At 46.3% G+C, this 15,186-nt stretch overlaps 1 protein-coding gene across 1 annotated transcript in view; it reads left to right on the top strand.

Moving 5' to 3' along the window:
* The first annotated feature begins 6,279 nt into the window (after positions 1–6,279).
* ATP11C (ATPase phospholipid transporting 11C) overlaps positions 6,280–15,186 on the top strand; it is a 169,088-nt gene continuing 160,181 nt past the window's right edge. Inside the window, exon 1 of the mRNA XM_007100305.4 lies at positions 6,280–6,452. Coding sequence (XP_007100367.1) covers positions 6,426–6,452 — 27 coding nt within the window. The 5' untranslated portion in view covers positions 6,280–6,425. The remainder of the gene's footprint in view (positions 6,453–15,186) is intronic.

Below are 15,186 nucleotides of genomic sequence, written 5' to 3'. Positions count from 1 at the left end.
CAACAAACACATGAAAGAATGCTCAACATCACTAATCATTAGAGAAATGCAAATCAAAACTACAATGAGGTATCACCTCACACCAGTCAGAATGGCCATCATCAAAAAATCTACAAACAATAAATGCTGGAGAGGGTGTGGAGAAAAGGGAACCCTCCTACATTGTTGGTGGGAATGTAAATTGACACAGCCACTATGGAGAACAGTATGGAGGTTCCTTAAAAAACCAAAAATAGAACTACCATATGACCCACAATCCCACTCCTGGGCATATACCCTGAGAAAACCATAATTCAAAAAGAGTCATGTACCACAATGTTTATTGCAGCTCTATTTACAATAGCCAGGACATGGAAGCAACCTAAGTGTCCATCCACAGATGAATGGATAAGGAAGATGTGGTGTAGTGAGGTGGATGGACCTAGAGTCTGTCATACAGAGTGAAGTAAGTCAGAAGGAAAAAAAACAAATACTTTATGCTAACACATATATATGGAATCTAAAAAAAATAAAATGGCCTGAAGAACCTAGGGGCAGGACAGGAATAAAGACAAAGACGTAGAGAATGGATCTGAGGACACGGGGTGGGGGAAGGGTAAGCTGGGAACAAAGTGAGAGAGTGGCATGGACTTATATATACTACCAAATGTAAAATAGATAGCTAGTGGGAAGCAGCCACATAGCACAGGGAGATCAGGTCGGTGCTTTGTGACCACCTAGAGGGGTGGGATAGAGAGGGTGGGAGGGAGACGCAAGAGGGAGGAGATATGGGATATATGTATATGTACAGCTGATTCACTTTGTTATACAGCAGAAACTAACACACCATTAGTAAAGCAATTATACTCCAATAAAGATGCTTAAAAAAAAACAGTTGGTATGAAAAAGGAAAAAAAAAGTTAATTATAAGACTTGTAAAGAGAAAAAATAGAAGTCCATTATCCCGTTCTTCTCCATTCTCAATGTGTACTCCTAGAGGCAAGCACTATTCATTATTTTAGCTGTTTCTTCTGGTATCTACCATATTATTTCTAAATAAAATAACTACAGTGACATATTTTGACTTACTGACTTCCTATTTGGGAAGATAAAGATTTAGTCTTCTTATGCCACATCCTCTCCAACCTGTTCTCTATATTCCCGGTATAGTTTAGGAGGATGTAGAATTCTGAATCAGAAATCATCTTCTCTGAATCTTGGAGGCCAAAATATATCCCAGTGAATTCATTGTAGTTCGTAGTGATTGTCTTTTCCCTTCCCCTGAAATAAAATACCCCATCCTTTAAACAATCAGTTCTAGAACCGTGCATGCCTTTGATATGATTACTAGAATACACCTACTTCCCCTTTTTGAAAAGCAAAATGATATGAGATCATCCACAATCCCCTTGGACTTCTGTTCTCCATGATTACTAACCTCATTTGTCAGTACAGTACCCTCGGTGTAATTAATATGGGCTATTTGGAGCACTATAACAAGGAGCCCTGATCTCATCTGACAAAGTGACATTTAAGCTGAGATCTGAAAGATGAATAGCAAAGGCTGTGAAAGCATTCCCGCAGAGATGGCTGCAAGTGCAAAATCTGTCAGGGGAAAAAGAACTTTGGGAACTCAAGGGATAAAAGGTGGCCAGTGGAGTGTAGCTTGGTGAGTAAGGGGGAGAGAAGGCTCACCGGAGGCTAGAGAGGAAGGCAGCGGTCAGAGAATTCAGAGCCTTGTAGCTGAGGTTAAGGCAAGATTTGGGACTTAACCTAAAAGCAATGAGAAGCCACTGAAAAGTCTTAAGCAGGGGAGTGCTTTGATCTGATTTGTCTTCCAAAGACTTCTGTGGTTGCAGGGTGGGGAATGAATTGGAGAAGGCCAATAGTTAGGAAGATATGGGTACAATTGGTTTTACATCAACGTTAAGGCCAGCTTTGTAAGGGAGAAAGAAATTTCAAATGGGCAAAAGGTAGTCTTATGAGGTATTTTGGGGTTTTTTGTTTTATTTATTTATTTATTTATTTATGGCTGCATTGGGTCTTCCGTTGCGGTGAGCAGGGGCTACTCTTCGCTGCGGTGCACGGGCTACTCATTGTGGTGGCTTCTCTTGTTGCAGAGCACAGACTCTAGGCGTGGGCTTCAGTAGTTGTGGCACGTAGGCTCAGTAGTTGTGGCTCACGGATTCTAGAGCACAGGCTCAGTAGTTGTGGTGCACGGGCTTAGTTGCTCCGCAGTATGTGGGATCATCCTGGACCAGGGCTTGAACCCGTGTCCCCTGTATTGGCAGGCAGATTCTTAACCACTGTGCCACCAGGGAACTCCTTATGAGGTATTTTTTTTTTTTAACTTTGCTTTTTATTTATTTATTTTATTTTTTTTAACATCTTTATTGGAGTATAACTGTTTTACAATGGTGTGTTAGTTTCTACTTTACAACAACGTGAATCAGTTATACATATACATATGTTCCCATATCTCTTCCCTCTTGCATCTCCCTCCCGCCCACCCTCCCTACCCCACCCCTCTCGGTGGTCACAAAGCAAAGCTCAGCGGAGACCTTTGAATTTCTTCAACTTGCTGATGGCCGTGATAGAGATGCTGATATAACAGCTTCAAATTTTTTTCTTTCTTTCTTTTCTTGGTATTAGACGGAGGAAGTGACTCTTCCTTCTCATCATTCCCCTCCTGCTAGATCCCTGAATTGCTGATCAACCGACTGATCCCAGAAGCAATTTGCTCCCCTCCTTCCCAAGCATGGACTGATGAATCCGGTGCCCTAGTGGGTGTTCTGCCCATTTCCCATGGTGAGATTTCTGAGGGGTTGAGGTAGAAGGTGGGAAAGAGCAAGGAGGGTGATAGAGAAGAAGGGCTTCCGAGGGGTTGCACAGAAATAGGGCACCAGGACTGAAATGGTCAAGGAACACTTTCCTTTCCCTTTCTGAGACAGTACAAATTATATCTAGTCAAGATGGTAATAAGGACAGAAGACTGCTTCCTCTGAACTCCTGCCTGCAGGAGCCTGGGGCTTCTACTGCAGTCAGCTGATGCACCACAAGAGTTGGTGTTGTATACCAAAAGGTCTGCCAGTTTAGACAGGAGGAAGTTAGTTTTTGCAGTTCTGTTTATGGAACTGGCCAAATGAAAATGCTGGGTGATGGTCTACTTTTCATAGCCATTGACAACAGCTTTCTACAACACCTGGGTTTCCTTTGGAAGCTGTGAAGAGGCACTGAAAAGAACAAAAATAATTTCTTGTCTAAAAAAAAACACCTCACAAAGGAAAGTAATTCTAAAGGATGTGTGTGTGAGAGTAACTGTAATTCAGGTTGAATTTGGATATGGAAAGAAATTACCCTGCACAAATTTCATGTTTTGCTGAGCATATTTATGTGGAATTGCATTTTTATAGTCAAGCGAATTAATCTGGACCCAAGAGTATAGGTGTTGTGATGAAATAAATTAGGAGGACAGAGAGATGGTGAAATTACAATAACAAATGAAAATATGACCAACAATACTGCTATATCTTGGGAGATCCTAAAAGCCTTGCTTTTAAGCTGGGCAACATGGCAATGGCATGTGAGAAAATACACAATGGTGTGTGAGAGATTACTGAAAAACAATTTCCAGTTCTCTAAATTTTTTTAAGTTGATCTGTTTGAATCTATAAGCTAAGTACATTTTTTCCATTTACTTAACAAAATTGAATATGGAGACATATTACTTATTATTTATTAGTAAGCACTTGCATCCCCAAATGTCTAAATTCATTTTCTATTACCAATTTTATTGATAAGGATGTATTTTATTGATAAGGTTTCTAGACTTACGCCTAGTACAAATGGCAATAACGCTCTTCCACCCCCAAATTCCAGTCAGTGTCTAGAACAGTGCCTGCCACATAGTAGGTGTTCAACAATTAGTGAATTAAATTACGTTAGTCGTTCTGCTCAATAAAAGTAAAGCCAGAAAATACACTTTTTCTACTTGAAAATAAATCTTTGAAAGAGTAGAGAGCAAAACCTTAGATCCATTTTGCCAATAAAATAAAATATCCTAATATCTGACTAACAGACATCTAACATTAAAAAATCACTAGATACAGCCTTAAGTGTGAGTAAACACAAGGCACCATCATAGGGAAAGAACTGGTAACGCACGGTTTTACTTCTTGGCAATTAGGACAGTTTGGGAACGTACCTTAAGTCTCCTGCGTTTGCACTTCAATGAGGATGGGCTACTCGTGGCTCACACTATCAAGTGCAAACTTCTAGGGTGTTTCTGAAGATCCTTTTGGGTTTTAGAGTTCCTCCAGGCCGTGCCCGCCCACACATGCTGGGCGTCTGCCAAGACGGTGTGTTCTTTTTCTTAGATTGTCCGGCACTTCCTCACCGACCTCTCCCTCCACCCTGGACTTTGCCCACTGCGCTCCTTTTAAAGCCTTCTCATATTGCAGGGTCCAGTTTAACCTCCAGCGCTTTCGAGAAAGCTTCCCAGACCCCCTTTTCAGATGCACTAGCGCTCTCAGCACTTGGCACCTCTAGTCAAGCAGCCATTACTTTCTAACCTGTTGTTTTGGCACGTGGGTAGCCCTGACCAGAGCGCGACACCTCCCCCCACTCTGGGGAGGTCTTTTAAGAAGTCGCCGTGTCCAGCCCTTAACACAGCCTGGTGCAAAGAAATGCCCAGGAAAGGTCTGTTGAAATGAATCTAAACCCCAGAGGGGAAAAAGAGAAGCGCTTGCGCCCAGCAGTAAAGGCCCTTCACGACCCAAGGGGAGGCCCGCGGTGTAGCTGGCCCCTGTCCCCAGCGGCACACTGGCAGGAGAAGGTGGCACGGTAGAGGCTCGTGGAGATGCCCCTGAACTTCCTTTACTTATTTCTTCTTTACTTTTTCAGAGGAATCTGAACGTTCTGCTCCAACAGCCTCGGGGCACGCCGTAAAGGGCGGTGCAAACCGGGCGACGTGGGGTTGGGACGGCCAGTCTCGTGGCAATTCTAGCCTCGGCTTTCATATGTAATGTTTAAAGTTTCGCCAATTCCAGTTCTAACTAGGAGCCGAGGGTGTAGAGCGTTTCCCGGTGCACAATTTTTCGCGTCCTAGGGAAGGCTCCGGGCATTCGGGGCTTTGCCTCACGTATCCTTTTCACATTTCCCACCGCGGGGAATCTACCGAGCGCTCCTGGCCTCCACTTCCAGCCCGAGCTGACAACCGCGGTTCGGCCCAGCGGTCTCAGCCGCTTCCTCCTTCAACTCTCTGGGCAAATCCCGTGCGGGCGTGTGGGGGAGCTCCCAGCCCGCAGTACTAGGCGGAATAGGGGCGCGGCGGGACTACAACTCCCAGGCTGCTCTGGGAGAAGCGAGGGGGAGGGGACGAGAGGGAGGGGTTTGGAGAAGGGGGGTTGTCAGGGAAATCCCGCCCCGCTGCACAGCAGCAACGACACAAAGCCTGACTTTACAACCTAATAGAGAAAGTGGAAGTGAGACGGTTTAGGTGGGGAGACAGGACGAGAGAAAGAACCAGAGGAGGGAAAGCCGCGTAGGTGGGAGCGGAGCGAAGCGAGGGTAGTGGGGAGACCCGCGCCTTTCCAGATGAGGAGGGGGCGGCTTTCATAACTAATCCCCCCGCCCGCGCCCCGCCCCGCTCCGCCCCGCTCGCTCTGGGGTCTCCATAGCGCCCTGCCGGTCCCGGCTCCTCGCGCAGACCCCGGCTCCGCCCCGCCGGGAAGCGGGGATCCCGGCTGTCTGGCGGGTTCGGGGCGGGCCGGCAGGCTGCACCGTGGCTCCTCAGCCCGGGTGCGAGACGAAAGCGCCGGGCGGGCGACGCGGCTGCCGCGGACTGAGGAGGGGCTGCGAGCGAAGCGGCGCGGCGGACGAGTTAGGGCCGGGGCAGGGCAGGCTGTGGCTCCCGCCCGAGCCAGGGGAGTAGTTTCGGGCTGAGGCGAGGTGAGGCGCGGGGCGCCTCGGGAGGGTCCCCGGTGGCCGCGAGCGGGGCGGAAGCACGCGGGCTGGCCGCGGGGAGGGAGGGCTGTGGCTCCGCGCCGGGGAAGAGTGCAGACGGCGGGGTGCCGAGCCCGGCGCTGGTGGAGAGATCGGGGCGCCCCCCCTCCCTGCAGGAGGAGCCTAGCGCTCCTCCGCCATCCCTCCCCTGCGCGCTCGCCTCGCTTTCTCCGCGGGCTGCTGCGGGAGCGGCGGGGCGGCCGTCCCCGGGACGGGCGGGGCGGGGGCGGGCGGTGAGTGAGGCGGGCGGGGGCCGCGGGTGCGAGGGCGCCGGGGGGCGGGAGGAGTGCGGAGAGCCGAGGAAGGAGGGCGGGCGGGTGGCGGGGCAGCCAGCCTCGCCGTCCGTTTCGCGCCGCCGGCCCACGCCGCAGTGTGTGTTGTGGACGGCACCTTCTCAGACAGCCCAGTAGAGCCCGGCTCGGCGCCCGGCAGCCTTCGACGCGATGTTCCGCCAGAGCTTTAACCGTTTTGTAAGTACACTCCCTGCGGCTCCACGCGTGCCGGTTTGCTTGCTCGCCGGCCCCTTCGCCCGGTCCCTCAGAACAATTTTCTGAGGGGATGACTGCATCTCTGGGAGACACCACCACCACCCGTTTTTACATTTTAACTGAAACACGCTGCCCAGGCGGCCAGGGTGGGAAGGCAGGTAGGGCTCTCGGAGCAGCCCCCCACCCCGCCCCCGACCCCGGACAATTTATCCGGAGCTTCCCGGGGCTGTTACAGACTCTACCTCGGACGGGGGGCCACCCTCGGGCTGGATGGGGAGGGACCCGTGGAGGGACCGACCCAGGGGCCCCTCGGTTTGCCAATTAGTCGAAGATGGCGTTTTATTATCAGGGAGGTTGCTTTCTTTTGTTTCCTCTGCCACGAGCACATGGAGGTAAACCTAGACCTGTCACCGTGGCCCAAAAAAGACCTGGGGGCTGAAGGGTGGGAGGCTGGGGCCGGCCTCAGCCTTGCCCGGGGCTCGGCCGGCTGCTGACCCGAGGCCGGGCAAACTTTGGAGACCCAGCCTAAGCCTCTCACCTTGAGGGTATAATAAAAGCGAGGGTGATCGTCAGGGTGGGCTGGGTGGAGGTGGAGACGCGAGGAGGCTGCGCCGCCGCAGCCGAGCGCCGGGTCGGAAGCCTCGCCGAGCCCCGAACACCCCAGACATTGACCCAGGGGAGAAGGGAGCTGCGGCTGGACTCCTCCTTCCACGTTGACCCCCTCCCACATCCCCAGAAAAGGGAATTTCATTGCCGAGGGAGTTTGGCACCGGGACAAGCGATTTCTGGCTACTGACTTTTTTGAGTAATCTGTTTACTCCTGGAGGGTACCTTAAGAATGGAGTAAAACCGGGACCATTTACTTCTATGCTGCTATTTGTAGCAACTTCCTTAATTGCAAGATGAGGTGGCGGGAATAGGATTTTATTTCTGCCAATGATGTGAAAGAAAGGGTTCGTCTGTAAATTTTCATTTTTCTGTCCTTAGGAAAAATGGTTGAGCGCTGTGAGCGCCCACCACCCCCCTTCCAATGTCTGTTTGAGAACTTGTCGGTTTGGCTCTTTTCCTGCGATTATCCCTAATCAAAGCGTTGCTAGCATTTTTCATGCGTCGGATGAATTTACTCTCATGTTTTTCTGCGCTTGAAACTTTCCCAAATGTACCCTGGCTAAATGAAATAATTGTACATCCCATTTTAGAATGTTATTATCACAATAGCGCTATGTTAATGTTTTTCTAAATGTTTACCTCACCCAGAAGCCGTGTCTTATGAAATTGGAGCAGGTTTACCTGTGGCACAGAGCAGTAGAGGTTGTGCATATCAGGATTTTGAAATCCGTAGGAATTGGATTATACTGGATGCTTTGCTAAAGCAAGTGACTAAAATTGGTTTCTCACATTTAGCCTGAGAAGGTAAAAGAGCATGGTACTTCATAGTTTTATTTCACATAGATTCTTGTGATCCTGGAGTGTTGTTTGGGGGTGACAGAAAGGGAAAGGTGACAAAGAGGACTAATTGTAATATTTGGGAAAATGATAATCTTTTCAGTGGCTCTCTTATACTGGAAAACAACTGGCCTCTGGTTCATAATAAATTAATTAGCTCAAAATTGAGATCATTTGAAACCAAACAACCCAAGTATCAGTCTAAAAGCCCCCTTTGCTTTTCTTTTGCTTAGCGTGATCTGCGTTGTATGAGTCTAGTAATGAAGCAGTGCTGGCCCAGGAAGCTAGGGCATGCAGCAGAATTTGCAGCAGTTGTTGAGGTGCCAGCCTGCAGGTTTGAGGCTAGTACTTTGCATCTCCGTCCAAGATCTCTGCAGAGAATCACTTACACTCACACTGAAATGAGCTTTGACCTCATTGTTTCGGCTGGAATGCCCAGCTGCTCACATTTTCCTGCGCAGCCAGGACTATGGTTAAGTCTCCAGCATTTGTACCAGTGCAGTAAATTGAAAGCTTCTCAGGAGTTGTATCTGAGCCCTAGGCCTAGGGCAAGGAATTAATCTGCAAACCCTTGGACTGAATTTGAAACATGCTATCAAATACTCATTGCTAAAGAATGACTTCAAAAAAAATTTTTGGTGGTGGGGGGCGGCAAATTGTAGCTCCCCTAATCAGTGAGCCAAACGCTGTCCTCATCTTTAGCCTGGTAGAGGTTGAGGGGCACTCCCATTTACATCACTAGAAGGATACAGTTAAAGATTTAGGTTGGACTTGGCCTTGCACAGCAATGTACATGTAGTCTAAGTTGTGTGCTTTTATATTTCAGAGATGGGGCTGTGAATTCCTTTCAAAATTGTGTGTTTGTGTGTGTGTGTGTGTACCTGTATGTATGTGAAATTGGCTTTGAATGTGACGTAAATTACAGTGGTGTTGCTTATAGTTCTTGGTCACTGAAAACTAGATACTCGGTGTTAGGACAGGGCTTTACATTTTAAGCCTGACATGGGAAGTAGTATCAACTTCTATGGCTCAGTAGTGTTTGCTGAATCGTTTAAAAAAATGCCATTTATTTCCCCAGGTTCTCCAGTTTCAAGCTAAATGAAGTAGTGATTCATTGTATTTTTTAAAGACATGGGCTTGACGTCTTTGCCATTAAAAATTGTCTTCTTTCCTTTCTGATGAATTAGGACTTTCCTTTTGACAGTTTTGAGGTAGAAAGAAATTGGTGGATTTGGTGTAGGATTTTCGGATTTAGGTATGTAGGGGGTGTCTTAAAAGATTTAAGAGTTGGATGTCTACAAGTACAATAAAAGCACCGCCCGTTCCCGGTCAACATCTCCATTCTCCATAAATACAATAAATAAATAATAGTAGTTTTGTCTATACAACTTATTTCCTTTAAAAGCATGTGTTTTTTTTTAGAATTTTTTTTTTTTTTTTTTTTTTGGCTGCATTGGGTTTTCATTGCTGCGCGTGGGTTTTCTCTAGTTGCAGCGAGCAGGGGCTACTCTTCGTTGCGGTGCGCGGGCTTCTCATTGCGGTGGCTTCTCTTGTTGCGGAGCACGGGCTGTAGGCGCACCGGCTTCAGTAGTTGTGACACGTGGGCTCAGTAGTTGTGGCTTGTGGGCTCTAGAGCACAGACTCAGTAGTTGTGGCAAACAGGCTGGGCTTAGTTGCTCCACGGCGTGTGGAATCTTCCCGGACCAGGGCTCAAACCCCTGTCCCCTGCATTGGCAGGCGGATTCTTGACCACTGCGCCACCAGGGAAGTCCCTACAAGCATGTTTAATTGGAAGTCTGGGCTAGTTGAGACTTAAGGGTCAGGGACTTTTATGTTATTTTGTCTTTTACCCTTCATAACATTCCTAGTGATTACAATAGCATTTTCACATGGTTTTAAAGGTTTAATGAGAGTCTAAACAATGGGAATTCCCCCCATTTGACTTAGTAAATTATTTCATGCTAATGATTCAAAATAAGACATTCCTTGATAAAGTAGATCAGGGGGCTTGGCCAAGTGGATGCAGTCTAATTAGCTTGTCAGAGACTGATATTAAATGGGTATGAATTTCTAGATCATTGACATACAAAAGCTTAAGTTTTGAGTTGAAATACTGGAAAAAAAATTATATCTCAGATTCTAGAAGCTCTAAAACTGCTTTGGTTCCATAAATCATGCAGCATATAGTAATGATATCACATAGAAAATTTTATATCTGTCAAAGAGGCCCCAGGACTGGAAAGAAATTAGACTGCATAAGGTATAATGAAAATTCAAAATAAGACCAAAAATATTCAAAATAGGTAGCCAATTTATTACTTTGAGTCTGATCTCGGGTGGCCTTGGCCTACAGCTGCTTGAAGCAGGATTTCCCCTGCCAGAGATTGAAGTCAGGTCACGGCAGTGAGAGCGCTGAATCCTAGCCACTAGACCACCAGGGCCAGTGGCCAGTGACAAGGACCTGGCCCGTTGGCTTTGTAGAAATGAATTCCCAAAAAGAGACAGAAAGTAGTGAAACAAGTGTTTATTAGGAGGAAAAAGGGCTCAGAGAGAGTCGTGCCCTCGTAGTAGTTTGAATCACTTATATGGGGCGTTTCTTCCAGGTTTCCTTTGGCCAATCATCTTGCTTTGCCTGATTCTTTTTTTTTTGTTGTTAAATGAATTTTATTTATTTATTTATTTATTTATTTATTTATTTAGCCATACCGCACGGCATGTGGGATCTTAGTTCCCCAACCAGGGATCAAACCTGTGCCCCCTGCAGTGGAAGCGTGAGTCTAAACCACCTGACCGCCAGGGAAGCCCCATGACTGCCTGGTTCTGAGTCTGTATTTGGTTTATCTCAGGGTCCTCCCATGTGTGTGCGTGCATCTCTTAGCCAAGATGGATCCCAGCACAGAGGCCTATGGGTAGGTTGACATCACCTACTGTGGGGTGGCGTCCCCTCCCTTTTGACCTCCGAGGAGCCTTTCTGCACGTGTGTAGTCTGGAAGGTCTCCTTGACCCGGAGAATGAGGAGTATGTAGTCTCTTTATCTTTTCTCTGGGCAGGGCTCAGCTCCTCTCTGTTCCCACTATTATCTTTGTTTGGGAGTATCTGTCCGCAGGGGACAAACTCTAGCTGCTCAGCCTGGGCCCCATCTATCTCCTGCCTTAAGTCCAAGGCACGGCCAGTCTAGTGAAGCAATATATGAAGGCAATTAATAAAATTCAGGTAATTTTTTTTTTTTTTTTTTTTTTTTAGGAGCAAGGTTTTTTGTTTTCTCCTTGAATTATCATCAGGGTAATTAGACTTTTTTTCTCTGTTTCACCTTACTGAAATCCTTGGCCTGACATTGCTGAGCATGGAAAATATTGATGAGTTTATTTTATTGTGTTTAGAAATTTATCTAAATGTGTGTATTGCAATATTTTTGCATTTACACAAGCATTACAAATGGCCTGTGTGCATCTTGGCTCCTACCAGGTAGTTCATACGTGGCTGGGTTTAACAGATGAATTTGTCCCTACTAAAAGCAACCTTTTATTATCACATTATATTGTAATTTCCTTTTAACTTATGTGGTACCTTACATTAGTCTTTCTCCACTGGGAGAGAATCAACCCCTAATGCCCTAGGGAATCCATTGTTTGTAATACTCATCTCCTCTGCGTGTATCTTGAGATGAGGAATTATAGTTGAGAAACACTGCCCTAGACTGTGAAAGCTGCTGGGGGCAAGGACAGTTGGCACAGTGCCTGGTGCATAGTAGGTGTTTGATAAATATTTGAATGAACAATTTTTATATGTTTCACATAAATAATAGCTTCTAGTTATAGACAGTGATATTTATAGTAAATTCTTCCTTATGAAAAACGATTAAAGAATGAGGAGTTCTAGTTAATTGGGTGTGATATTGTGATTTATAATAACAAATATATGTATATTTGGTCTTTGTTTCTGGCCCAGAGCTCCTAAAACCCTCTGAATTTCCAACACTGAGAGCAATAAAGCGTGTCTTTTATTATGTTAATTAGGTGAATTGGAAAAGCACCTCAAGTTGGGGGCTGGTTACCAGAGGAACCAACCCTTTGATTAGACGGTTGGAACTTTCAGTCCCACTCCCCTGATTTCTGGGGAAGGGAGAGGGCCTGGCTATTGAGTTCAATCACCAGTGGCCAAGTGGCCAGTGGGTTAGTCAATCATGCCTATGTAATGAAGCCTCCATAAAACCCCCAAAAGACAGGGTTTGGAGAGCTTCCAGGTTGGTGAACTCGTGGAGATTTTGGGGACAGTGGCACGCCTGGAGAGGGCATGGAAACTCTGCGCCCTTTTCCCATTCCTTGTCCTTTGCATCTTCTCTGTTTGGCGGTTCCTTTTATAATAAACCATTAATCTAGTAAGTAAAATGTTTCTCTGAGTTTTGTGAGCCTCTCTAGCAAAATAATCAAACCAAAGGAGGAGGTTTTGGGAACCTGATCTATAGCCAGTCGGTCAGAAGTACAGGTAACAACCTGGACTTGAGGCTGGTGTCTGAAACCCCAGGTGGGGGTTGTTGGAACCCCCAGTTTGTAGTCAGTTGGTCAGAAACACAGGTGATCACCTGGCCTTGCTACTGGTATCTGAAGTGGTGGGGAGGGGGTGGTTGAGGGGGGAATCTTGTAGGATTGAGTGCTTAACCTGGGGTATCTGATGCTGCCTCTGGGTAGATAGTGTCAGAATTGAGGTGAAATATGGGACACCCAGCTGGTGTCTGAGAATTGCTTGTTGGTGTGGGGACCACCGCCCACGTAGGAACTGTGATCAGAACCTAAACATTGGGGTCTACTATATACTGATTACCAATTTTAAAGTATTAGAATAAGTCTATCTAACGACAAAACTATACTGACCATAGTATAATCTCTTAGATGATTACACCATCTTATGATCTTGGAGAGCATTATTTCATTCAACAAATATTCACTGAGCATCTGTTATGTACTGGGCACTGTGGTAGGCCCTGGGACACATTGGTGAGCCAGACAAACTCCCTGTCTTCATGAGATTAATTGTCATTACATACACGGTTCAGAGGACATGGTGACTGCTCCACACAACTTGATTTTTTGTGAATTAGTTACTGTTGTATACTTACTTGTCATTTGCCTTTCTACCAGAAATAAAGTGAACAATCTCAGACGTTTTCTGGTTGTTTGGATTTCAGATGAAAAGGAATTTGTTGCATTTGACACCTTCAGTATGACCTATACATGGTAAACTGCTTTTTTGCAAATAGATGTTACTCTGATCCTGTGTAAAGTGGGAAACCTATTTAGAAATGAATCACTATTACTTGAAATAAATATTAAATAACCTGAACACGAGTTTTTTTCTTGTTTTTTCCTGATCTGGCTTTTACTGATTAAGCAACATAACCCCTGAATGTCTTCTAAACACCTTCTATAAGGGTTTACCGTTTGCTCCTTCTGTTTATGATTATTATTCGTAATTCTAAACCTTTAGTGGGTAATATTGAGTGCGTACAAATCAGGTAGTTTCCAGTGCTCTTAATGAGCTTTTAGCAGAGGTGAGATTTGAGCAGGTAAAGCTGGCCATTTTCATATTGATGGAACTGTCCAAATGAGCAGCTGGGCAGTGGGTTCTGGGAGGTAAAGGATGGCCAGTGGCCCCTGAGTGAACCATAACTAACATCCCTGTGTCTGGATGATGTGCAAAGAACTAGCCCATTAGTGAATTCACATACTGGTTTGTTGAGTGATGGAAGAAAATCATTAAGGCTGACTGCTTGTCTAACCTGGTTGATCAGTTCTCCCAAAGAGGTGAAAGCATGGGACACAAAATAAAAACACTTTTTTTTTCCCCTCAAGGTGGTGGGGTTTCCTCTACATCTAGTGCTTTATATGGAATAATCTTTTGCATCTGGAATTCTTGAGATTGGGAGGAATTTTCTGGTTGGGCGGAGTGAGGTTCGAGGCTTCCACAAGTGAAGTAGGTGCTGTTTTCAAGTTTATTTCCGTTCACTTAACACTTAACCTTCCTGGCCTGGGATAAAGGTAGATCAGTGGTGATTGTTAAACAAACATTAGCACGACTGCAGCATATGTTAACACTACCTCAGTTTAATGATGAATGAGTAATCAGCACTGCAGATATGGACACAGGGTACCCTGTGCCAGCACACTGGCAGACAACCCCTCAATTACTGCGGTGTATGGAGGGATTGCTGGTTTGGCTGACTTCTTGATTATCTGAGGTTTATAGATAATGTTGGACCGTGGACATCCAGATTTGGTAGGTTAATATGTATTTGTGAAATACAAATTGTCATCAGTTTTTTGCCCCATATTTATTTAATAGAATATGGGAGGATTGGTGAAGACTACCCTGTTCAAGCAGATACCGTGTATTTTTTTAGACTCCTCCATTATATGCTGTCTTAAAGCATTACAGTGGCTGTATTTTCCTAGTCTCTTTTTCACGTCGGTATTGAAAAAATAAGTAGGTTTTTTGTTGTTGTTGTCGTTGTTTGTTTTGGGGGGGGTGGGGCTGCGTCGGTGTTAGTTGCAATATGCGGTGGGGCGGGGGAGCTTTGTTGCGGCATGCGGTATCTTCTGTTGCATCGCGGGCTCTTCCTTGTGGTGTGTGGGTTTTATCTCTAGTTGTGTGTGGGTTCCAGAGGGCGTAGGCTCTGTAGTTTGCGGCACGAGGGCTCTCTCGTTGAGACGCGCAAGCTCAGTAGTTGTGGCTTGGCGGGCTTAGTTGCCCCTCGGCATGTGGGATCTTAGTTCCCTGATGACCAGCGATCGAACCTGTGTCCCCTGCATTGGAAGGCAGATTCTTTACCACTGGACCACCAGGAAGGTCCCCCCAGAGCAGTTTTCTTGATAACGATTATGCCTTTAGCACAAACCCAATTCCCCAGATAACAACTGTGTCTGTGTCAAGGGTACCAACCTTTTAAGCAGACTGACTTATTGATTGATTGATTGATTGATTGTTGTGTTGGGTCTTCGTTTCTGTGCGAGGGCTTTCTCTAGTTGTGGCAAGTGGGGCCACTCTTCATTGCGGTGTGCGGGCCTCTCACTATCACGGCCTCTCGTTGCGGAGCACAGGCTCCAGACGCGCAGGCTCAGTAGTTGTGGCCCACAGGCCCAGTTGTTCCGCGGCATGTAGGATCTTCCCAGACCAGGGCTCGAACCCGCGTCCCCTGCATTGGCAGGCAGATTCTCAACCACTGCGCCACCAGGGAAGCCCTTTAACAGACTTTTTTAAGAATAGCAGTCACAGA

The sequence above is a fragment of the Physeter macrocephalus genome, chromosome 21 (genome assembly GCF_002837175.3).
Source record: "Physeter macrocephalus isolate SW-GA chromosome 21, ASM283717v5, whole genome shotgun sequence".
Taxonomy (NCBI): Eukaryota; Metazoa; Chordata; class Mammalia; order Artiodactyla; family Physeteridae; genus Physeter; species Physeter macrocephalus.
The sequence above is the reverse complement of the archived record's forward strand: the minus strand, read 5'-3'. Positions and strand labels throughout refer to the sequence as shown.